The following is a 24,295-nucleotide window of genomic DNA, read 5'->3' as shown; positions in this document are numbered from 1 at the left end:
AGATACTGGCTAAAGAAAAAGGTTTTTTTTTTTTAGTTGCTTTTTTGGCAGTCCAACCTCACCAGAAAAGACTCGAATGAACCTAAATAAATCCATTTTAACTTATATTCTCATTTATTAAAAAAATTATATTCTCAGCTCTCGGACTTGTAAAGACAGATGAAGATAGGTTTTTTTTTTCCTGTTTTGTTTTGTCATTTGACCTTGAATAGCACATATTGAAAAAATATGATTAAAACAAAACTTTTGGTCTTCAAATTTTTATATATTATTTTTGAATTCTTTGTCAATATTATTTGCAAAACTAATTACTATGTACTCCTTTGATCTTTAATATAAGACCCCAATTATTAAGTTGGTTTTAGTCCTAAATATAAGATACATTTCTCATGTTTATCAATTTTTTCTAAATTACCCTCATGGATACTCCATCAACCATAATCAAGTAGAAGAGGGAGATGGGGTATTAAGAAAGATGATTATGATGTTTTAGGAAAAATGTGTCATATTTTTTATAATTAACTAACTTACCTAACTTCTTTAATCTAATTAAATTAGTTAAATGGGCCTTATATTAAGAACCGGAGAAGTAGTAAACTAAAATAACATTGTTTGAATTGAGTACCACATTCAAAGGCTATGATGAGTAAAAACATAATGTCTCACATTATAAACGAATTTTTTTAGACAACCATCTTATTTAGGTTCGATGATAATTGAATTTGATATGATAATTTTTTGTAAAAATACTAAGGAACAGTGTCTAATAAAATTTCCTCCAATGAAACCTGTGAACAAAAAAAAATAGAGAAATTATATATTTTGTTTTTAAATCATATTTTTGCTATATTTTTTTACTATTAAAAAAACTCATTTCCGAAAATCTCACAAAAAGAACATAAAAATACTGAATCTCAAATTAGTTGTATTTCTTACATTTTTATTTTAACTATAATAAGAAGATAACAATATACTCCTCTGGTCTTTAATATAAGACATATTTAATTAATTTGATTTGATTAGAGAAGTTAGGTAAGTTAGTTAATTGTAAGAAATATGATATATTTTTTCTAAAACACCATAATCATCTTTCTTAATATCTTCCCTCCTTCTTTTATTTGATTATGGTTAAGGGAGTATCAATAAGAATAATTTAGAAAAAAATAATAAATATGATAAATAAGTCTTATATTTAAGATTAAAATTAACTTAATAATTAGATCATATATTAAGAAACAGAAAAGTATTTTTGTGGAAATTTTTAATTTGAGATGTAATATTTTTAGGTTGTTTTGCTGTTGGATCCAAAGAAAATGAGGGCCCACAAGATCTTCTCCCATATTGCATCCCCACCCTTCCCGTACATGATAACTGAAAACCAAATACATCCACGTCAGACTCAAACCTCCTTTCTATGTCCTCTTCCTCATCAACATCACCAGCGACGACTATCAAACATCGCCGCAAACCCAACCAATCACGTTCCTTTTAAATTCAAATATGCCACGCGTCTCCACCCCATTTGTTCGTTTCTGCACATTTAGCCTCGCTTCTAACACTTTAGTACCGAACTTATGACGGCCCCACATTTCCACGTCAGCTTTGACGGACCCCACCGTCCGTTCCGTTCTGAGCGCCTCTCTCCTCCCCTTCCCTCGCTCCGTACTTCCTTTCTCGCATTCGTTTCAGTTCGCTCCTTGTCTCTCTTCTTTTTGGTCCTGTAAACTGAACGAAAACCCTAATCAACCATTCTCGAGGAGCCATTGGCTGATGCTTCGTTGCGTTCGGTTACTATCGCTGAAAAGATATGCGGCATTGTGGAATGGTTTTCTAGTGCGAACTTGAGCACTGTCGGATTCGTTTGATCGGATTGCCAATGGTGAAGAGCCCTTCGGATTCGTGAATACCAAAGACTGGGATTGGTATTGGTTTTGGTCTTTATTATGTCTGATTTGGTGGCCCGTACGGGTCGGCTTAAGCAGCGGTATGAGAACGGATATCGCCTTGTCGCCGGGTATGTTTTTTCCCACCCAATTTCTTGATATGCCATTCGTGAGCATTTAGTGGGTATTATGATGATTTTTTTTTTGTGTATATTTTCTTTTTGAAATGTTGCTTTGTTGGATGATGTACGGGAGAAATGTCATTATCAGGCCGAGGTGCTATATGTATAAACGTACCTTTCATGTTAAGAAATTAGAATCTGGCTCATCACATTGTGGTTGAGTTTTTATTTTATTAATAGTTGATTTCTACATCTTGTTTTTTGGTTTCTATTCTTCTCTTTTTTCTGAGTCTTGTGGTGTTGTTGGGTTGCAACTTGCACGGTTTATAGTAGTATATTGACTAAATTTTCTATTTTCCGGATGATTACTCTTACCTAGTATTTCAAAATTCAAATCATCCTTCCCATACAGAAGGAATAGGATTATCAAGGACCTTGGGGTTGACCGGACGCATTGAGTTATTGAATTTTCTATTTGCTCCTATGATTGTGGGTCGAGGACTGTTTTAGCCAATTAATTTCTTCATTTTTTATGAGCAGGCCTACTTAGCAGTCATGCCTTGTCGTTTCTTTGTTCTCTTTTCGTTACGTCAAAATTAATTAATGCAATTAACGTAGTTGGGATCCTCACATAATTCCAAACTGAGGCAAAAAGTGAAATTTTTCCAATGTAAATTCTCAAAACAGAGGCTTTTTTGGATTTCGGAGTTAAATTTACCTTGCTTAATCATGGTAAAATGGATGCTTTGTCTCACCATTACAGATGCAGAACTAATTAATCAGTCAACGTAAAAGTATATTTTTGGGTCTTTGAATTTTGGGGCTTGGAAGAATGTTATACGGTTTTGTCAATCTGATGTGATATTTTCCTGTTTTGAGGTTTTTGAGAACACACTTGGGCTGAACCGGTTACGTTGAATTTTGTGCTTTATTTTGTGTGTGGGTTCTTTTATTAAACAAATTAGTTTATACAGAGGTCAGGATTTGACGTAACTCTCTGCAGTTTAGTAAGTTTTTGCATGTCGGTGATACACAGAACAGAATTCTGGAAATTGTTAGCATGCACTTCGCCCTGTGTAGTGCATGGTAGTTTAATTTATCAACAATTCTGCAAAAGCACTCTAGTGTTCAATTGTAATTTTTGAATTTTGCTTCTCTTGAATTTCTATTAGTCTTGTTGGCTTTCAGACATGAATTTTGCTGTCATCAGGCAAATTTTGAGTGGAATTTCTTTGTTCTCTTCCTCCTTTTCCTTATAGTGATATAATCCAAGCAAACTTGCATGCATGGCGTTTGATGGGGATGGAGTCGTTAGATCATCACATTGACTTGTCATGTCATTTGATATATTATTTATTTTGTTATTTTGTTATTTTTTTCCCTTTTTTTTTTTGGGAAAAATTGAGAGAAACCTTTAATTTCTCTTTCTCCAAAATTATTAATCAAGTAACTCAGTTTATATGCATTAATAGATCATTTGTTGCAACCAATTTATAGTCTTTCTCAATTTTGAGCTGGCAAAATTGTGAATATTTTGGGGGCAAAAAGTGGAAGGCAACAACAGAGGGAAAGGATGGACATAGCTGGTGGTGACATTCCTTGCATGTCTTAGTTGAAGCAAGGAGCAACTAAAACCATGTCAACCATATTCTTTGGCTGTTAATTGCATGACGATTAAGAGAACTTTGATATGATTGTGTTAGCTATATCCATGTGTGGTCTTGATCTTCCGATGATAATGTTACAGCCATTTCCAATTGTTGCAGGTGTGTTCCATTTAGGTATAGAAGTTCTGATGTTTGTGATTCTAATTCCGAGAAGACTGTCGAAGTCCTTATGATTAGCTCACCTAGTGGACCAGGCCTTTTGTTTCCAAAGGTATGAATGTTAAAATGTTCATTTTTATATTTATCTTAGTGCCATTTTGAATTAGTTGTGGATAATTGATTTTGTGCTATACAAGGTTTTTATGTAAGAAAAGTTTTATCTCGTAAAGTGCTTCAGTGCTTTTTTTAAGCTGATCCACAGTGTCTAGCCTTCCTTTTTTTTTTTTTTTTGCCCACAAGTTAACTACAACTAGTGTTTGATATATGATGAACTTTTTGCTGATGGATGTATTTGTTTTGAGGAGCAGGCATAAAGAGTTCTAATGTGTCAGACTTCCAGTAATTAATTTTTTTTTTAATTGAAGGTCTCATATTTATTGATATCGAGATGTTTATTTTATAGATAGTTTAAAACCGTAACTTATTGTGCGTGAGGCAGTGGTGACATAACTGTGTCAACTTCCTTCTGTACACTATTGCATAGCTACAATACTTATGCCAAAATTGTAAAGCTTAAAAAATACTTACAGTCTATTGTGTTTCGAATTTTTCTGTTTTCAGTGTATACATGGAAATGAAAACTGTATTTTTCAATTCTTGTGCCATTTAATATTAATCTTAGGAACTTGTTGAGAAAAGGAAATCATACACTGAACATTAATTCAAGGCGTTCATATAAATGTGAGGGTAACAGCAACACAGCTGTGACTAACGATGTATACTTTTGTAGCTCATTCCTATAGGTTTTTGGCTTATCTTGAATGAAGTAGTGTGTAGAGCTTAAGGTTCTCCATTGGCTGCTGGTTTTAAAAAGCTAGAAAATTGATAGACAATCTTTGATATAAAATCTAAAACAGAAGTCAGCTATCTCCGAGAAATTTTTTATGATAAAAAAGGTGCATCAAATAAATAAGATTGCTGTCTTTTGCTTTTAATCCTTTGCCGAAATTGACCTATGCAAGTTGGTATACCAAAAATCTACGAGGTGCCTAAAAATATACCAAGTCATAATTATTTTGGTTATTTTGGTTGTGATCAACTTTGTTGAACTTCGGCAGTCTCCTCATATGTTTTGCTTTTTCTGATGTTATTTCCATCAAAGGGAGGTTGGGAGAACGATGAAACTGTTGAGGAGGCAGCTATAAGAGAATCAATTGAAGAAGCAGGAGTTCGAGGAGACGTAATGGTGAATTTTCCTAATCTTCCACCTACTTCAATTCTATTTTTGTGATTTTAATTATTCAAGAATTTAATGCTTTTTTTTTCAAATCTAAAATTAATGTACTTTAAAAATGGAATAAGAATGAAATTTTTCCCATCAGGGAGGGGATTGTCTCTTCTAAAAATGAAAAGAATTTACATGTTAAATACAGAAAATTGTTGAAGTATTCATTCATTTGTTTCTTAATTTTCTTTAATCGGGTATTATACGGTTTCAGGATTTTCTTGGGTACTTTGAGTTTAGGAGTAAGACTCACCAAGATGAGTTTAATCCAGAAGGATTGTGCAAAGCAGCAATGTTTGCATTGTTTGTCAAGGAAGAGCTTCATTCATGGCCTGAGCAGAAGTTTAGAAATAGGAGTTGGCTGTCTCTATCAGAAGCATTTGGGAGCTGTCGACATGCATGGATGAGGGATGCTTTGGATTGTTTCTGCAAATGTCATGAGTGTGGGTTGACGCGCAAGGGACAATTTTCCTTGAGTTCAAAACTAGAATAAAATATTTTAGATGGTTGCTATCAGATTATTCAATAAGAAAATATAATATGTGAAAGAATATTTTTGGAATGATGAATCATAAATTTGATTAGTTGTCATGGCCTGAGCAGAAGTTTAGAAACATGTTTTTTATTGAAAAACTTGATGGCAAATCATAAATTTGATTAGTTTTTCATCATTTATGAGATACGTAGGGTTTTCTTATAATACTTGTAGAATAATTATAATTACATGATTATTGTTTTAAGTCTTTGGATTAATCTAAGTATTAAATTGCATTCCATACTTCTTGAGTTTATATATATTGACATACTAGTTCAAGTAATTCTTAGTCCTACCTGATTTTCACCATTACATGGGTTTATCTCGTGCTGCTGCTCTGGAAAAGAATTCATGTAATTCTTACCTATGGTTACCCTATTTTAATTTATTCCAAAACTATAGTATTAATTTATAAGAGGATTTTACCTATATTTTGGCTAAATTATGCACGATCTTTGTGAACCGTGAATCATATGAAAACATCTCTCTTAGTAACAAGCCCTCTAAACCTTTATATTTATACCTGACCCAAAAAAACTTTATACAAATAAAACATTTAGTTTATTAAAATTGTCATTCATTAAAATAAACTTGTCATTTTTTATAGTCAACTTGTCATTTAACTAAAAAAACATTTTAGACATTTCATCCACATTTCATATTTACAAAAATAAAACTGGGTCCTTCTTTGTTATTTTCTAAATTTAGGGTTCTAAATTACAATTTACACATTTGGGAGTCTTTATTTATAATTTTTCCAAAACTTTATACAAATAACAATTCAGATGATGTTTATTTGCTGGAAATAAAATCCGACATTATCAGTAACATAATTGAGTATTAAATGCCAAGAAAATTATCTCAGGAACTCGATAACTTGGTAAAATAAAATTTCAAGAGTTTTTTTTTTTTGGGGGGGGGGGGTCAAAACTGAGGGGGCCATTTGCACATGGTTGTGGGGGTACGAGATTAAACTTTGATGTTCTAACAGCATAACAAAATATTCTAAAACAGTTGGGGCAAATTATTCCTTTTTCTAAAACACTTTTTGACTCAACACACGAGTGTCCCAAGGATCAGGGTCACGAACAGCAGGTCACTTCACATTAAGCCAACTCCAAGTAAAAACAAAACGGTTGCAGATGGGACCATTCCATTGGAAAATAATAAAATAAAATAAAATAAAGCGACTGCATTGCGTGAAAAAGAAAAATGGAGAGAAAGAGAAGAAAAATGAATTAAGTCGATCAGAAGAGAATTTGTACAATAATATATGTAACGTATATATACCTCAAAATCTGGGAATACATGCTTTATGAGTTATGAATGAATGACATATTGCAAATTTCCACCGTGTCTGCCTTGGAATCTCCAATAATCTCTGGCATGGCAAGCCAAATTTCCTTCCTTTCTCCCCCCCCCCCCCCAACTCCACCCATTTTTCTAACCGTTTATCACAAGAGTAAATCCAGTTAAAACTGCTTTTCAACAGCCAGAGCTTAAGTTATTATAGTTCAGAGCACATGTGGGAGCAAGGAGTAGTTCTCCACTTCTTTGCACAAGTCTGGGCCCCAAAAACAATAGGCTGAAGAGCTGAATGAGAAAAGCAAGCTATGGTACAAATCTCAAATGTTGTAAATATGGATCCTAGATCAATTCTCATCGAGAACAATATCGGCAGGGTCTCCTATCCAAGGCCTCCCTTCCCGCCATCGGAACTTAATTCTTAGCTTACCATTTGAATCTACTCCAATCACCTGTCCCTTGCTGGCATGTGTCTCCATTCCCCATCCCCACCGGGGGGACACCAATCCATCTCGGATCCGTACTTTATCCCCAACTTTAAATGGTCTAACTCTTTCCATTTCCCATGCCTTGCAAAGCCATAGCCTCTCAGTGAAACAGAATGCCACCCACAGATCATCATCTTCCATACGATGCACAACCCCTAGGCTTGAATGGTTCACTTCTCCCCACTGGTGGGTTGGGGTCGAAACAGTTGATCTAACCTTGACCCAGTCTCCAATCCGGAGCTCTTCCTCTTCCACCAAATCTACTTCTGATGGATCCAGCATCCATGCTTTTGATCCTGCCGGGGTGTATATTCGAAGTTTTCCATCAGCATCAATAGCTGATATGGTTCCGATACTAGCATGGGTGTGTCCAGACCATCCAAATCTTGGCTGCTTTACAGTTTGTTTAACTCTAACCTTTTGTCCAACAATGAGTTTCTCAACTCTTTCGAGATATGAAGTTGGTCCTACCCACCTTTCTTGTTCCCCACAAAAGCCAACATGAATGTTTCCATCCCATAGATCACCTTCATAACCTATTCCTTGTACAACACCAACACTACCTGGTCCAACAGATTTCCAGTTATCAGCATCATCTTTCAACTTTACCCATTCTCCAACTTCAAACATGTGTTCAATCTCAAGGTCCACAGGATCTCCTCTCCACAAACCTGGCAAACCAGAGAATGCCACCCTCACTTCTCCGTCAGCATGAATACTGGTTATAACACCTCGTGATTCAGGTTGAGCTCCTCTCCAGCCCCATCTTGGTTCGACCAAACCAGTTCTGAACCTAACATATTGCCCAACTTTAAAGCTAGGAACCTTTTCAACATCTGTATAGTGAGTGATCCACTTCCCTTTACGAAAACAGCAAGCCAACTCCAAGTATCCAGAATCCTGTACACTATGCACAACAGCTATGCTTTCTTTTCCAACACTATTCCAGTCATAACTTGGTCGGGTTCCCAGGCTTGGTTTTGAGCGTACCCAATCACCAACTTCAAATCCAGGAAGTCGTTCAGCATCTCCAGGAGAAACTTTCCACAAGCTCTGCCTACCAGTGACTCTCACCTGTGAAGAATAGCAGAATCACAGTCTAGTAATTTAGAGGTAAATTCAGTTAACCTAGCCATTGCAAATCTTCCTTTTTCTTATCTCAAAAGTGACCAACATTTCAACACCCCCCCCCCCCCGGGGTTGGTCAGTGTCTACAAGGATATAAGCAAAGCAGTTGTGTCATAATGCCAAATGCCTCAACTTATGGGCGATCACAGCTATATGGCAACTTGTTAACAGCAGTAATAACTGTTATGAATGGCTATTTACAAGTGATGTTATATGGCTCCATTTAGTGGCTTTTGCAAGACAAAATGAATGCTTATCTCTACTTGAACAGCACTATGCGACTTGTATGATTTAAGCAAATGCCTCTACTTAAACTAAGGTCCTATTTAGCAATCGTTTTGGACGACAGATCAAAAATTTTTGTTCAGTTAGAGAACTAGAAAATATCTGGTCTAGATTTATGAAAAACTAAATTAGAAGGCTTACATTTAGAGCACCATCCATGTCAATTCTCACTATTTTCCCAACAGAAGCTGGTGATTCATTTGACCATCCAAGCCGAGGCTGAGTAACAGATGGCATCACATGAATCTCTTGTCCCACCTCAAAAGGGGGAACCTTCTCCACATCAGTGACAGAACAACAGAAAGGCTTACTCCTGAAGCAAAAGGCAATACCCATATCCCCGTCCTCCTCCAGGTTATGAATTACCCCGATACTACTCCTTGTAATATCATCCCATCCATACTTTGGAGAAGACACTGAAGCTTTCACTCTGACCCAATCTCCAACCTGCAGCAAATTGATAAATTAAAATAGAAAAAATATGTGTTAGGCATCCAGCAATAGATAGTTGAAGGCATAAACTTCAAGGCAGCAAACAGCAAGAATAACCACCTTGAAATCTTCCACCTTCTCCATGTCAGATGGATCAGCCTGCCACGGTATGGGTCGGTTTGGTATATCGATTATTAATAAACCATCATTCTCTATCTCACTTATTCTTCCAACACTATGATGCGTCTCACCACCCCAAGCATATCTAGGTTCCGCAACAGATCGCTTCACACAAACTTGATCACCAATCTGTAATAATATCAACAATTTGTTAGACACTACTATATAACAACAACTACTAAAAATGAAAGGAAATGGCAATCTACATTTTTCTTACCCTAAAAGGAGCAACATGCTCAACCTCTTCTGGCTCACAGTGCCATGGATTTGGCAGATAGCTCAATTCAATTAAGAGACTACTGTCTGGTCTGATACAATATACTATACCAATGCTTCCTGGAGTCACAGACCCTAATCCGTGCTTTGCAGATGTAAGAGTGGGGCGAATGCGAACCCAGTCTCCAACCTTGAACTCCTCAACCCGTTCCATTTCGGATGGATCAGCTTTCCATCCTCTGGATGCTCCAGGAAACCCTACTCGGAGGATCCCATCATCATCAACGCATAAAACTGTCCCAATGCTGTCCCGTGACTGTCCACGCCAACCAAACCTAACACAGACAATCAATTATTAATAGTGTAGGAAAATTAAAAGGCAGCAAGAACTAAGAACTTATGAAATGCATGAAGCACTAAATAACAAGAAGTCAAGTCACATATGCATCTTTTCTATTTTACTTTTCGTTTGTCATGAAATTAGAGCTTGCCGCATTTAGAAAATGACTCAAATTTTCCCACTATTATTATATAATTTACAAAAAGAGAAGGTACAGTGCAATGTCGAGGACACTAACCTCCACATGGGGATGTGGAAAATTATCAACCTCCAAATTTCCAACAGAACAAACAGTTGTTTTCACTCTCCTAAAGTAGACGAGTCTTGTAAGCATTTAAGTGATTAACTAAATAGAAAATTCCAATTAATCTTTTGAAAACCTCATACATCGTTTTAAACGGACTCTCTCTTGCCTCAATTCTCCCTTCTCCTCTTCCTTTAGACTTACATGCTCAGACAGAATTTTCTTAGTTTCTCCGTCTTTTTTTGTATCTTTACAGAGGGGATGAAGTATGCAAGTAGATGATATCCTCTCAATTGTAGTAGTTTGTAGGCTTGCGGCTTGCAAATTTTTTCAGAACAAATTTGGTCATCAGAGATGCCACGGGTGGGAGCTAATCACCAAAGAGCTCAGAAAAGAGCCCAGGATTGGCAGAAGAACTTTGTTTATCTAATGACTTAATAACCCACAAGCCTATTTATTCATAGCAGACATGTGGACTTTCTTGCATAATTGAAAGAGCTGAAGTTATCACCTCGATATATTGAGGACTAGTAACACATTGAGCATTAGTAATACTAGTGTGTGCACAGAGCGTGCGCACATATATCATAATGTAGCATCTATGCAAGTCAAACCTGGGCTCTTTCACATCTGCTTTGAGCTGTACATGTTGGCCCCTGTCTAATGGAATGACTTTTACAACCTCACTTGCCAAAACACGAGCCTCTCCAGAACAAAAGGACACAATGAGATTCTCCCGATCAGGAACACTCTGCACAAAGCCAACACTCTTTTGTCTAGCACCCTGCCACCCACACGTTGGAGTTGTGACAGTTCTTTTAAACTTCACCCAATCTCCCACTTCAAATCTAAATACAATGAAAAACAAACATTATAATATATATTATACAAATCTGAGTTGACAATTCATATGGTATCCCAAAAATAAAAAATAATAGCAGAAATAGATTACTTCCCATACATTGTAGAAGATAGATGAACACCTCTATTAGCTAGTGCCTCCATCAGATCTTCAGATATCCATTCTCGAGGAAGGGCCTCCAAGATATCACGTAATGTCTTGCCACTGTCATAAAAATAACCAACAGTTACAGTCATGCGTTGGTACTCATTGTGATTAAGATGTAAATTGATCCAACCATCAATTGTTCAGGAGTTTCGTTTTCACACTATTTGACAAGTTCTTCGCGCATATGTATAAGAGTGTCTGTCTGTATCAAATATATGCACATAAACTGACAAAAAGGAAGAATGTTTCACGACTATTTGCCTGTGGTTTCTCACTTCCACATCAGCATCAGGATTTCTCAGCATCACAATGAGCCAATCAAGATTTTCACGAATCATTTTTGCTGTGTCTGCTGCTATATGGAAAGCATTGTCACCATCATCATCCTGATACAAAATAATCAGTATTAGAATCTGCAATCACAAAGATATTAACAAGGGTTTCCTTCCAAAAGACAGAAGGCCGTCAACCCTCAAATATTTCTAGCACATGTAACAAATTTAAAGCTTAAGGAAAGCTTCATTCAAACCACTTATAATAGTAAGATTTATAGAATTGTAGATCAGGCAATGATCGAAATAAATAATAAAAAGCTTCTTCCTCAAAGTAGAAGTTTTCTAATTTGTGCTAAGTAACAAGCACTAAACTCCAGATATATCCACATATCATATGATTCACAACCCACTCCTACATAGAAGTATGCTGTATTAACAAAGGTAAATGGATTCGATATTCCGTTACATGCCTTTTTGAGCACATTCTGCCCATTTGAATTTTTGTAAGTATCCATGTGACTTAAATTTATCATACATTCAACCAGCTTGAAGGCTGTAAAAACATCAATACGGTGCTTGTAAAATATCACTACACTTGAATCACCTGTGGAGATTCAACTCAGTGATGAGTAAGTTGTATATAACAAAGACCAGTTTCAGATCCAACACAGACAAACAGAAACAATTATAATAAATCAGAAAGGTGGAAAAAAACTGAGGGGGAAAAAAATGAAATCCCTCACCAAAAGCACCATCTCCATTGATCAAACAATACACCAACGACAGATGTCAATTTTATGTCATTATATGAAATGGCAGAAATGGAGGCTTGAATGAAAAACCTGCAAATTATAATCAGCCCCAGCAGATAGAAGCAACCCAACACATGACTTTGCCCCCCTAGCCAGAGCTAAGTGAAGGGGTATAATGTTGTGCACATTGCGGATGTTCACATTGACACCAGCAGCAAGAATAACCTACTCAAAACACCCACAAACACAATTATGTTATAAAATGCGTACACTTTGCCAAAAAGACATGACTAATTACTAATTATTCACTCACCTTGACCAACTCAACATCATTAGTCATAGCAGCTGTATGCAAAGCCGTCCGCCCATTCTGTGCATCTTGAGCAGACGGATCTGCTCCTGCAGCAAGCAATATCTGCACCAATTCTCTGCCCTCTACATTTGGCATGAACAAAAAAGATCAGATTATTCAACTAGCATAATGAACAGAAGAGACAACACAACTGGTTTTTCATACAAGCTCATACTTCGTTGAATTATTTAACAGATGAACAGAAGAAGGGGATCCAAGAGGACAGCACTCAATCATAAACTCAGGACATACTTCAAACTCAACCAGCAACAGGCTAATAGTTACCCCATCCAATATATCACAAACCAAAGCTTCCTTTCTCATGCTTGTCAACAGCATTAATATGCATGATAAAAATGGCAAGTACATTAACTTTAAGCTTTAAAAATGAAAAGGCACTTTAGCGTCCAAAGTTTTGATTTAGTACCAACATAATAAAAATGTTTACAACAGCAGAAATTACAAGATATTTCAAACAGGAACAAACATCTCGTGTAAATATGAAGGAATTGACCCAAGAAAACTGTTCAGGAATCAGACATACAAGAACACTGGAAAGAGATATAGAGAGAAGAAGAACTGGCGAAGTAAGGCAACAGTTTTCATTTTGTAAGGCATAATAGAACTCAAATAGGATTAAAACTTAAAAAAAAAATTGAAAACAGAAAAAGAAATTAGAGATCCAACTAAACTGGGAATATGGAGTCTACCGCTTTCTTTCTCATACCAAAGGAAATCTTCATCTTCACGCTAATCAGAAATCTAGATTTCAATTAACTTCACAATGATTAAGATCGCCAACACTTGAAACCATTGGGGGAATGATATTTAAGCTCCAAAAGATGAACTTAATAACGGTAAGTCCCAAAAACTTTTGCTGAAAGATAAGTTGCAAATATCAATTTAGACAATTACAAATATAAGAATCTCACTTGTATTCAATGGAAATGGCCATAAAATTTAAATGATTAATTAAAAACTGAGACACTTATATCTGTAATTGTTTGATTTGACATTTAAAACTTGTCTACCACCAAAACTTTTTGGGACTTACCACAACAGCAGCACAGCAACAGAGCCTTGTCCCCCGAGGTGGGATTGGCTATAAATATATATCGCACGACACCATTGAGCTCTACCAATAACTAAATCTTCAGATAGATTGTTAATCAAAATATCTCACTCAATAACTCCATTAAGTGTTCTCTTTGACCAAATTTAACTATCATTAAATTCAACCTAAGTGTTATTCTCCCAAATCCACTTTATATATACTTCATGGTGATTTAAATAAAGGAATTTCACAAACAAACCTACTTATGTTATTAGTTTTCATATTTATTCTTATAGACAAAGAAGTTATATGAACAGAGAAGATAATTATACAAATGGAGAGATAAGCACGAAACATAAAACAGTCTAAAGAAAAGCAGCAGAACAGCCGATCTTGCTGTAAATCTGAAGTAGCAAACTCCTTAAAAAATTTGAGAAGAACACCAAACTAAGGACATGGATACCATATTTTCTCACATCTCTAAAGACAGAGATACACTGCAAATACTGGAAATTGCTATGGTACTTTAGCCACTTTCTCCTTCAAAATCTTTTTAGACACATAAGAAAGGAAACCCTCCAATGTTCAAGACATGCCCAATTTTCTACAAAAGCTGCAAGACATTTATTCTGGAAACATCATGCAGCTATTCGATCTGTAAGAGAGGCTCAGAAACTGATGGGGTCGTTATTCTCTAGCTTTCTAAAACAAAGATGTGATTGCTGAACTTCTGTCCAAGTGCAAGCATTGAGTGTAGCAAGAACCATGAAACAAGTCCATAATGCTCATTAAATTCACCTAAGCGGAGGTTTCACTTTTGTTAGGATCCAAAAGTGGATAAATATGGGAACGCTGAATTAAAAATTTTCAATATCGGGAAATATATACTAATACAGAGTTTTCAAACGTATATAGGTCACTTGTCACAAGCAAATAAATGATAAAAATTATACATGCTCGATTTGTTTCCTTGATATGACAGAAGTTATTGAAAAATAGCTTTCCTGATTGTGCAAAGCCTTGAAATAGTATATGATATTGCGCAAATTTTTTGAATTAAATTGAAGCTCTTTGACTTTTTATTGCAGCTTGGTGGTAAAACATGAATGGCTTTAGCCCCTTCAAACAGACGCAGTTATAACGTGATAATCCCCTTTACTTGTTGCAAGACTTTCCTGAGCATCAAGGAACATCACTAATCTATTCAAAGGAAACGCGCAATTTTCAGCAAAATATAAGAGGTAATCTTTAAATAGGAAACAGTTACAGGTCTATCAAATAAACAAACAAATTTTAAATCACTATCAAGCAATAATCCCAGTTTCCAGATACCAGTTTCATGGTCTTTTTTAGAAGCAGCTGCCATGCACAGTGCAGTGCCAATAGGGTTTGGAATGTCAATTGCCTCAGCAATCTCATCAGAGGTTGCAACTTCCACCCATCTTTTCACAACAGCCACATTCCATGTTGCCACAGACAAGTGCAGTGGTCTGTAACATCAAAATCCACAACAGTAAGAGCAGATGTTTGTGTTTTCTCATGAGACTTGAACAAAGACATATCTAAATTCAACATCAATGTCACAGTAACTAGAAAGCATTTAATATTCCAAAGGATAAAAGGACTTCAAAAAAAAAACAAAAGGAATCTCGTCCCCAACATTCATCTATACTACCTCAAAAAATTTGAAACCCAACCATGTAGCAAAAGCTCATAGCTAGCTCTCTTAAAAGCTTTAGGAGTGAAGGAACATAGTTCCACTCTTGATCAGTGCTAAACTAGCCAGTACAGTGTACTTGAGCCAAAGGCTACGCTCAACATTGAGAAACTAAATTAGGTATACGTCACCTTGGGGATCCAAAAGCCCAAAAATCCCTCAGAGTTTGGTGAATGTTGAATCAACTTAAAGAAAAAAGATGCTTGAAGCGATTCTCCTTTCTACATTTGTATCAATGAAGCTAAACAATCCAAGTTATAGTGCATGATTTACCAGGAAATTGACTAGCATCAAGCATTAACTGTGATTGAGGAGATCATTTGAAGCAGCACTTAGAATCGCATAAGTGCAGATTAAAATAATAGGTATGTCATAAATTAATGGGCTGGGCTTGTATTGGTTATTCTACTCTTGTACTTGAAATACTCGTATTAGTATAAGTAGACGCATGAGGGAACCCAACATTGTAAGTCGGTGATCCTATTCAAAATTCTCTCTTCTTCATAACTAATGAAAATTGAGATGGTCATGGCCATCTCATATGAGATGCACGCGCTTCATAAATCCAAAAAGAGCTTTCAATTAATCAATTCCCAAATTTGTACCCTTGAGAGCTTTAAACCACTTAGCAAAACCCTAATTCTAATTTAAATACAAAAACCTACCCGCTCTTGTCCAGTACAAATTACCCTTTAAAATTTCACAAAATAAATCATTATGACATTATTCCACGCACATTATAATATAAAGGCTGTTATTGTATTTCTCAGCAGTTAATTAAAATTAATTATTGAATGTTTTAACTACTCAACATGCATATCCTACACTCAAAGGATAATCGGTGGATTTGATCCCCAAAAAAAAAAAGGAACAAAAACAAAAGAAGAAGAAGAAGGGGTGGGAGGATAAAAACTCCTACGTCAGATTCTTCGAATTTAAGATGCCCATTGATCTGCTGCCTCCATTTTCCAATATCACAAGAGCACAGTCTGTGTACTTTTTGGCAACTGCTCTATGCAGTACAGTTTCTCCTTCATCATCCACTGCATTAGGATCCGCTCCAGCCAACAGTAATTCCTGTTATTTTTTCACGACAAAATTATATGAAAACAGCTCTAATAAAGACAAATAAGAATCAGAGTACAATTCATGTAAAACATACTCGCATGCAATCTGGCTGTCCATGATAAGCACAAACATGGGCAACAGAAGGGCCAAAGCCATCTCTCAACCGAGACCTTACATTAGCATTTCTTTTTATAAGACTATGGACACATTCTGGAGATCCAGCTGCCAACGCAAAAACAAGAGGAGGATCTCCCTCTTTGTCCAAGACATCTACATTTGCCTCTCTGTACTCCAAAATAGCTTCAACAAGTTCAGCACTACCGCGTCTACAAGCCAGATGAAGAGCAGTTTGTCCATCAGCATTTTGTGCTTCCAATAAAGACGACAGGTAGTTGCTACCATTTTCTGATGCAGCCCTTGCAAGGAGATCCCTGTATCAAAAAGGAGAGATCATAAACAGAAAGAGCAAGATCAAAATGAGCCTAAATAAAAGCAAATTGAAGCAGATCAGATGTAATTTGCCATGCTGACTAACCTAACACCTCTAACATCCCCTTCAGATACAAGTCGATGAAGATGGTTTGGGTTTTCTCGTGGAACTTCTGGCTCATGTAGAGGGGAAGGCTCTACCGCATTTGACACAGATGATTGAACAATGTCACTATGAACAGAAATAACACAATGACAGTTAATGAATATTGATGTAAATTGTGTATGTCGCTCTCATTCACAAGAAAGCTCATAAATAAATATAACAGGCCATACAATCTACTCTTTGGCTTCCCAATCAGATGCCATAAAACCAACTTAGAAGGTGTAAATCATTGTTTACAGTAATTCCAACTCACTTATCAGGGCTTGCAGGAGGACTGCGCGGTATCTCTTGCAAATGACGAAGAAATATTGCTAACATTGCATTAAAACTGGGCCTTTTGGCTGGTTTGAACTGCAAGCACTCTCCAATCATCTTCCACAATTCTCTTGGTATTCCACCACCAACCACACTAGCATACTGCGGTGGCAGTTTCTTTCCCTTGACAACTGCTCGATAGATTTCTTCTGCACTTAAGCCAGACCATCTGCACAAGCAAAGGTCTTCCACTGAGACTTTCTAAAATATGAACAGTATAAATATTTGGGTATGAAAAAACAAAAATTCATAAATAAAGAATGAGTTGCTCCACGTACGGAACAGAACCCGTGCACATTTCCACCAATGTACAACCAAAACTCCAGGCATCTGACTCTGCAGATATACCTATTGCATCATCCCAGAACAAATTTAATGATTTCTTCACAGGTTCCCAAGCCTCTGGAGCTGTGTAATGTGGGCTGAGCATTATACACTCCATGCATGAATGGATCTTTGAGGAGTTATCACATTCCAGTCGGGCCTTCCGACAGGAAGGCTTCTTCAAAATTGTGGCAAGTCCATAATCCGAAATCACTGCTCGGCCATTTGCATCAAGAAGAAGATTGGATGGTTTGAGATTCATGCAAACAATACCAGCAGCATGAAGCTCAGCTACCCCTCTAGCAATGTCTGCCCCATATCTATATTTGGCAAAAACTAAGTGTCACCACCTCAACTCTAATAATTATCATGTAAAATTAGCATGCAACAGGGAGAATTCAAATTCCATTTATTTAACTTCAAAGCTAGCTAAATCATATGAATAAGATGACATGAAATCAGGACATGGGTGCCCTTGTTCTCATAAAATTGTTTCCCAAAGAATTACTCAACTCTTCCATTGTGTTCACGCAGAGGCTACACGAAAGCACCAAGGCAGCGGACAATGATAGTTTTAAATGTTAAATAAAACATTCTATGCTAGCCTTAGTCTAGATGATAGCGAAGATACAGTTCGTCAGTTTTCCTCCAAATTAACATTAAAATTTCATCATTTTGCAGTGCATTCATCTTTTACTTGCGGATTTGCAGCATTATTCATCAAACTCCGATCGAGAAATTAATTCAAACTATTGAAGGAGAAAGACAATTTACTTTCTTTTTAATTACTTGTTACCAAGTTTAACAATAACATCCTCCCTACGGGTCAACAAAAAATCCCATCAGATAGAAGCATGCTTAAGCCAAAATTTATAACAGAACAGCAAAAAAGAAAGCGCAATTCAAAACCTTAGGACTTGATCCAAAGTAAGTCTGCCCTCGTTGCGCTGCATCTCCGACTGAACTGATCCATAACACCGGTCCATCACGAGACACAAACTCTCCTCCATCCTCATTGCCCCATGAAATGTACATACATTCCTGCACCACATTGAAGCACGACGCAGATTCTCAAGCTGCCCTTGCATCCAATCCAAATCCATCTCCTCCACTATCGTAGCCTTCTTCACAGCCACCTGATGTCGGCACCGTCCATTTGCACCACCACCACCAATCACCGCTGTCCACATTTCCATACCGGCCCTCCTCCCCTCTCCTAGCCGGCGCAGAAATTTCAACTCTTGGTGCACTCCGACCTCTATAACAGGTCCACAGCCGCCGGAGCTCGATGTTTGGGACCTGCGGCTACACCGGCGGCGCATGACCGAGTCCTCATCATTGTCCCCATCTTCTTCACCACCATCACCCACTTCCTCATCATCATCTGTGAAGTCACAATCGAAATTCGAACCCGACGCATTCGAAGCCGAATGAATAAGAGCCAGCACGGCGTAGTTCTTGCGCAGAGCCTGCACAGAGTTTCCAACGATGGACACATGGCGACACCTCGGACACGCTAGCGTCGTATCTGAAGACGCCGAGAACATTCTTGAGAGACACTCCCTGCAAAACCCATGCCCACATTGGAGCAGAAGTGGGACTCGCTCTTCCTCGTTGTACCTCGTTTGGCAAACCGAACAGCAGGGGACTTTCATATTCTCCTGCTCCCTGAACTTCCAATCTCAGACTGACCCGGAAAACAAAACCTTCACTTGCCTCAAACCCAAAGCAGATATTGTTCGATCGAAATTCGAGCTCCCAAAGATCTTATTCACGCAGAATTGAAGTTGATAGGAGGTAGAAATGGTAGATCCGCAACCGAATAAAAGAGGAAGATTGGAGAGAGAGATTAAGCTGGGACCAAAGTAATCAAATAAGCTAACGAAGGAAGAAATCTAGAGGGAGAGAGAGGCTCGGTGATAGAAGAAGTGGGAAGAGAAGAAAGAAAGGAGCGATATGCGAGGGATTTTGGTATTATAATCAGCTCTATCTAATTTCTTTTCCTTTTCTTTCGGCTTCTATGGAAGGGGGCTTAGGTGGGTAATGCAGTGGGCTGGCTGCTCCTGCTTGGACTTTCAAGTCCCCAACCCGTCCCTCTCGTCTGCTTGTACAGTACATATTCATATAATAATAATCCTTTTCTTTTTAATTATAAAATCTCATTTATATAGAATAAATAAGATTTTATAATTTTATTTTGGTTACTTAATTTTAAAAAGTATACTTTTAGTTCTTTAACTAAACAATTATTAGTCTTAAATAATAATTTTTTATAACAATCATGATTATTTTGAATATTAAACTTAATATATTAGTATTTAGTAATACTTCATCAACATTTATGAGCTAAATATCATCATTTCTTGTTAACAGTTTTAAGACTAAAAGATTAAAGGTTTATATTCTAAAGATAAGGGACTAAAATAAAATATTGTATAAAGCTAGAGGGCCAACGAATAATATATCTATGTGCAATTTATGTATGATCACACAAGTGCAAGTTTTTCAACGGGACGAGACGCAACATCACCAACTAGGAGTGCTTATATCTAACTTTAATATCTGATAATAACTCGAATGGCATTACTATTTTTAATTAAAAAATAATGTGCCTAAGAGAAAAAATTTACAATTTTTATTTATATTTATTAATTATTTAATGTTAGTATAATATAAGTAATCATTAATGGATAATTTTAAAAATAAATAATATATATAAGTTTTGTAATTTTGCATAATTTTATTAGAAACTTTTGCTACAATATTATTTGGCTATGAGAGATATTAAATTTTAAGTAAATAATTATTTTATAATTGACTCATATTAAATTCTGGATTTATGATTATGTTAGTAACTTAGAAAATTGATCATGATTAGATCATATATATTAATGGAATAATTGTAAATATGATTCAAGAAATTGTAAGATTGAAGCAACAGCTAAGTGATTGGAATTAGAAAAGGAAAAAAAAAATATAGAGGGTATGACTTCTCTGCACAAAATGTATGATCTATTATGGTGGGCTATTGGATTATATATTTATATTTCATAATTGAGATTTGATGATTTTTAATATTTAAATTAATCTATATCACTGAACTTGGATTGGAATTAAAAAAATGTTTGTTTTTTTTTCCCAAAAAAAAAAAAAAGGAACCTTGATAATCATGATTGAATTTGAAAGGCCTTGTTTTAGGATATAAAGAGAGGGGATGGTGAGAGTTTTATCTAAGCATTCTCTAATTATTACACTATCTTTTTTTTAAGTTGTGCCTTAGTTGAGACGTATATGAAGCCTTGTAAGAGATTTGTTATGGATATTTAGTCATGTTCTCTAAACATAAATCATGGGTAATATTACTTTATGTGTAAGATTATGGTCTCTTTGAATGATGAACATTAACTAAATTATCCACATGTTGTCTCCACAAAGCCTTGAAATGCTATGAGAAGGTCTATGTAATGCATTGGGAATGAAAATTATGATTACTATCCCATCCAGTTTATAATATAAGTCATTTTAACATATTTGTTAATATAAAAAAATGGTAGTTGGTTTATTAAATGTGCTTAGTTTATTAAATGTGTTTCAAATTCAATTTTTTTTTTCAATTTTACCCATACTAAATTAGGTTGTGAAGGAGAGAGAAAAATACAATGACAACTAAGCATGAATTGCAAGAACATAATTGACAAATAAACATTAAATATTTTTCAAATGATTTACACTTTGGATCAAATTTGACTTATATTATGGAATGAAGGGAGTATATGGGTTTGTAAGTGATTTGCCCTTGATTAGAATTTTAGTTTGGTAGGGTTTGAGATTGACGAGGTTAAACAAAACATTCCTTAAAAGATACCTAGTTCATATTTCCAATTTTTTTTATGATATTCTCTAATCCCACTTATATAAGTTTGTTCAATTCTAGGTAATAACAATCAATCTCTCACATTAAACACTATTTTAATAAGTTTTCTCAATCTCAGTCTCAATCTTAATCATTGTCTCTCATTTTAAATGCTCTATACCAAACGCGACCAAACTAAATGCTCTATACCAAACGCGACCAAACTATATATCTGGTTTCTATATATAGGACTAGAGGGAGTACAATTTATTACTTTTTTTTGGGTCATTATTTCTCGTTATTTTTTCCTAAACATATATGTCATAAAATTGGCATGATTATTGTAGTTGATTTCTTGGGTGGCCGGAGGACTCACAGAGACTCATTTAATATGATCGATTCCAACAAGCTTTGCAAACCTTTGAAATTTGGAGGCTTGGACTTTTAAGATATATAATAAAGGAATTTAACAACCAACACTTATGGACCGGGCATTTAATAGAAAAAGATATAAGGAATGAAATCTTTCTCAAAAGGAAGGAACCCCAAATCCCAAGGAAGTTTTAGACAATGCCTCAAGAATGTATGCACTCAAATTAGATTGTATTTGGCTTTTGGTTTAGTCCAGAAGAAGAGCAGTAGAAGGCTGGTTGCAACTAGGAGGTGAAATAACTAGCAGATGATCTTTAGAATTAGTCTTTTAAATTTGTCTCAATTATTGATTTAATTTCTAAAGCTTAATTTTTATCAATCAAATCCCTGAAGTTTTATTACTGTCTGCGGTTAGTCATTTATGATTTGAAGATGTATAATCCTAAACACATGTATTTGGCGTAATCTTTAACTCCAGAATGACAAGCTTTTTATGGATCGTAGAAAAAAATTGTAGAAGCGATGATGATTAAATATAAATATGAAATTGTGTGTGAAACTTTAGAGACTTGGTTATAAAAATCAAACTTTAGAAACCAATCGATAACTGAGGCGATTTGAGTTAAACTTCAAAAACCAGTTGTTAATTAAGACAAATTTGAGGGACCAAATTTCTATATTTGATCATAGTGAAGTGGGCAAATAAGTGATTTCAAATTGTTTCATGCCAAAAAAATCCTATTTTGCTGGAAGATCGTTTGCTTGGATTTGCTATTTGAGTAGGATGAGAATTTGGGCAAAAAAAATTAATGTTCTTGGAAGAAATTAGGAAAGAACGTAATCCCTCCAATTTTAAATTTACGAGTTCTGTTTTTATAAATATAAGATCTTATATATACTATTTTTCTTTCAAATTTAAATTTTTTTTTTTTAACTATCGAAGTTCTTCTAATGATGCCAAGTTTCTTATATAAATTATGGGGGGAAAAAAACTGTACCTTTTTTTCCTCTGGAGAACCTTCGTAATTGTTTGTAAACTTTGCTTATATTATAATCATGTTCAATAGTAATATCCCTTTTTACCCAAAAAGGAGAAAAGTATGGTGGTTTTTATTTTTTAAAAACAAATATCTTAAAATAATTAATGATTGTTATTAAATTAATAAAAACGTAATATATAATTTTATTAATTATAAAAATAAATTGCTAATATTTTGTCTTGAAAAATTATTTTCTAATTAATAAATATTTGGATGGTTAATAATATAAAATATAAATGAAAATATATGCTTATTATATTGAAAAATATGAATAAGAAAATTATTGATCAAGTGATTTTGAACTTAGAAGGGGATAGTATTATCATTTTATATTTATTATTGATAACACCGTCATTTTATATTTGTTATCAGTAGCGTAGATAGGCTAAGTTCACTTCCATTTTGCGTTAATTATATATGCATCCCTTACATTTTTAAAGTTTTATTTACCTCCGCTGAAATTAAGGATGACATGACATAATTCTTTCTCCATTCATTAATTGACCATTAAGTCATATATTTTAGACTAAGACACCTTTCGTTCAAAATAGATACTTCTTTGATTCTTAATATAAGATATAATTAATTGATTTGAGTAAATTAATGATGTTAATTAAATTAGTTAATATTATATATATTTTTTAAAACACTCTAATCATCTTTCTTGATTCCCTCTTTTTTTTCTCCTACTTGATTATTGTAAAGAAAATATTTATAGGTTTAATTTGAGAAAAAATTGATGAACATATAAAATAGGTATCACATATAGGGCCAACATTAACTCTCAAATAAAATCATATATTAAGGACTTGAGGAGTATTATTTAAAAAGCAGTTCGGTCACATAAAAAGTTATAATTATTTTAAATGGTTTTGAAAAGAGTAGAGGGTTTATTGTTACTTAAATTTTATAAATTTTAATACAATTTTTATAAGATATCTATTTAAATATTATAATATTTAATTATTTAAATTTGTTTTTAATTGGGAAAAGAATTTAAATTTTTCACATCATTAAAAATAATAAAATCAAATATTTTGAAATTTTTAACAGAATATTCCGTGTTACTAGGGCCGTTAAGAGTGGGTTTTGAAAAGAGCAGGGGTTTTTAATTTAAAGGGAAAATATTTTACCGAAGCAAGCAAACATATATCTTGGTGTTGGAGTAGTATCTTGGAGGGTCGAAATTTTCTGATGAAAAATTTGCGTTGGAAGGTTGGGAATGAGATCTCAGTGAAAGTGTGGAAGGACAAATGGATTCCTGGTCTACAACATGCTAATATGTGGAATCTAGATGCAATTGAAGGGTGCATTTCTGATATAGGCAAAGAGGAGATTTTGAAAATCCATTTATGCAATG

General features: G+C 35.0%; 2 protein-coding genes across 2 annotated transcripts; one reads left to right on the top strand and one right to left on the bottom strand.

The window, feature by feature from the left end:
• The first annotated feature begins 1,910 nt into the window (after window positions 1-1,910).
• On the top strand, window positions 1,911-5,632 carry LOC114714455 (nudix hydrolase 16, mitochondrial-like). The gene is made up of 4 exons (XM_028899198.1): window positions 1,911-2,014; window positions 3,772-3,883; window positions 4,934-5,017; window positions 5,271-5,632. The coding sequence occupies exons 1-4, from the start codon at window positions 1,944-1,946 to the stop codon at window positions 5,547-5,549; spliced, it is 546 nt and encodes a 181-aa protein (XP_028755031.1). The 5' UTR covers window positions 1,911-1,943; the 3' UTR covers window positions 5,550-5,632.
• Window positions 5,633-6,808: 1,176 nt separating this feature from the next.
• Window positions 6,809-19,624, bottom strand: LOC114714457 (E3 ubiquitin-protein ligase KEG). Its single transcript, XM_028899200.1, has 16 exons — window positions 18,580-19,624; window positions 17,625-17,990; window positions 17,285-17,515; window positions 16,972-17,097; window positions 16,531-16,867; window positions 16,288-16,445; window positions 14,984-15,141; window positions 12,559-12,680; window positions 12,336-12,470; window positions 11,480-11,604; window positions 11,171-11,275; window positions 10,824-11,057; window positions 9,627-9,960; window positions 9,350-9,538; window positions 8,939-9,244; window positions 6,809-8,458 (listed from the first exon to the last, which is right to left on the bottom strand). The coding sequence occupies exons 1-16, from the start codon at window positions 19,323-19,325 to the stop codon at window positions 7,244-7,246; spliced, it is 4,887 nt and encodes a 1,628-aa protein (XP_028755033.1). The 5' UTR covers window positions 19,326-19,624; the 3' UTR covers window positions 6,809-7,243.
• Between the last annotated feature and the right edge of the window lie 4,671 nt (window positions 19,625-24,295).

The sequence above is a fragment of the Neltuma alba genome, unplaced genomic scaffold (genome assembly GCF_004799145.2).
Source record: "Neltuma alba isolate B1F8T4 unplaced genomic scaffold, ASM479914v2 tig00011506_pilon, whole genome shotgun sequence".
NCBI lineage: Eukaryota > Viridiplantae > Streptophyta > Magnoliopsida > Fabales > Fabaceae > Neltuma > Neltuma alba.
Note: the sequence above shows the minus strand (reverse complement) of the source record. Positions and strands in the feature narration are given on the sequence as shown.

What these genes read in the sequence shown, in the direction of transcription:
- LOC114714455 (XM_028899198.1), top strand. Translation starts at nt 1,944, where the DNA reads ATGTCTGATTTGGTGGCCCGTACGGGTCGGCTTAAGCAGCGGTATGAG. An exon ending in GGATATCGCCTTGTCGCCGG is followed by an intron (nt 2,015 to 3,771) that starts GTATGTTTTTTC and finishes CAATTGTTGCAG; the next exon opens with GTGTGTTCCATTTAGGTATA. An exon ending in GAGTTCGAGGAGACGTAATG is followed by an intron (nt 5,018 to 5,270) that starts GTGAATTTTCCT and finishes ATACGGTTTCAG; the next exon opens with GATTTTCTTGGGTACTTTGA.
- LOC114714457 (XM_028899200.1), bottom strand. Translation starts at nt 19,325, where the DNA reads ATGAAAGTCCCCTGCTGTTCGGTTTGCCAAACGAGGTACAACGAGGAA. An exon ending in GGGGATGTTAGAGGTGTTAG is followed by an intron (nt 16,868 to 16,971) that starts GTTAGTCAGCAT and finishes TTTTTGATACAG; the next exon opens with GGATCTCCTTGCAAGGGCTG. An exon ending in GTTCATCTATCTTCTACAAT is followed by an intron (nt 11,058 to 11,170) that starts GTATGGGAAGTA and finishes CATTGTATTTAG; the next exon opens with ATTTGAAGTGGGAGATTGGG.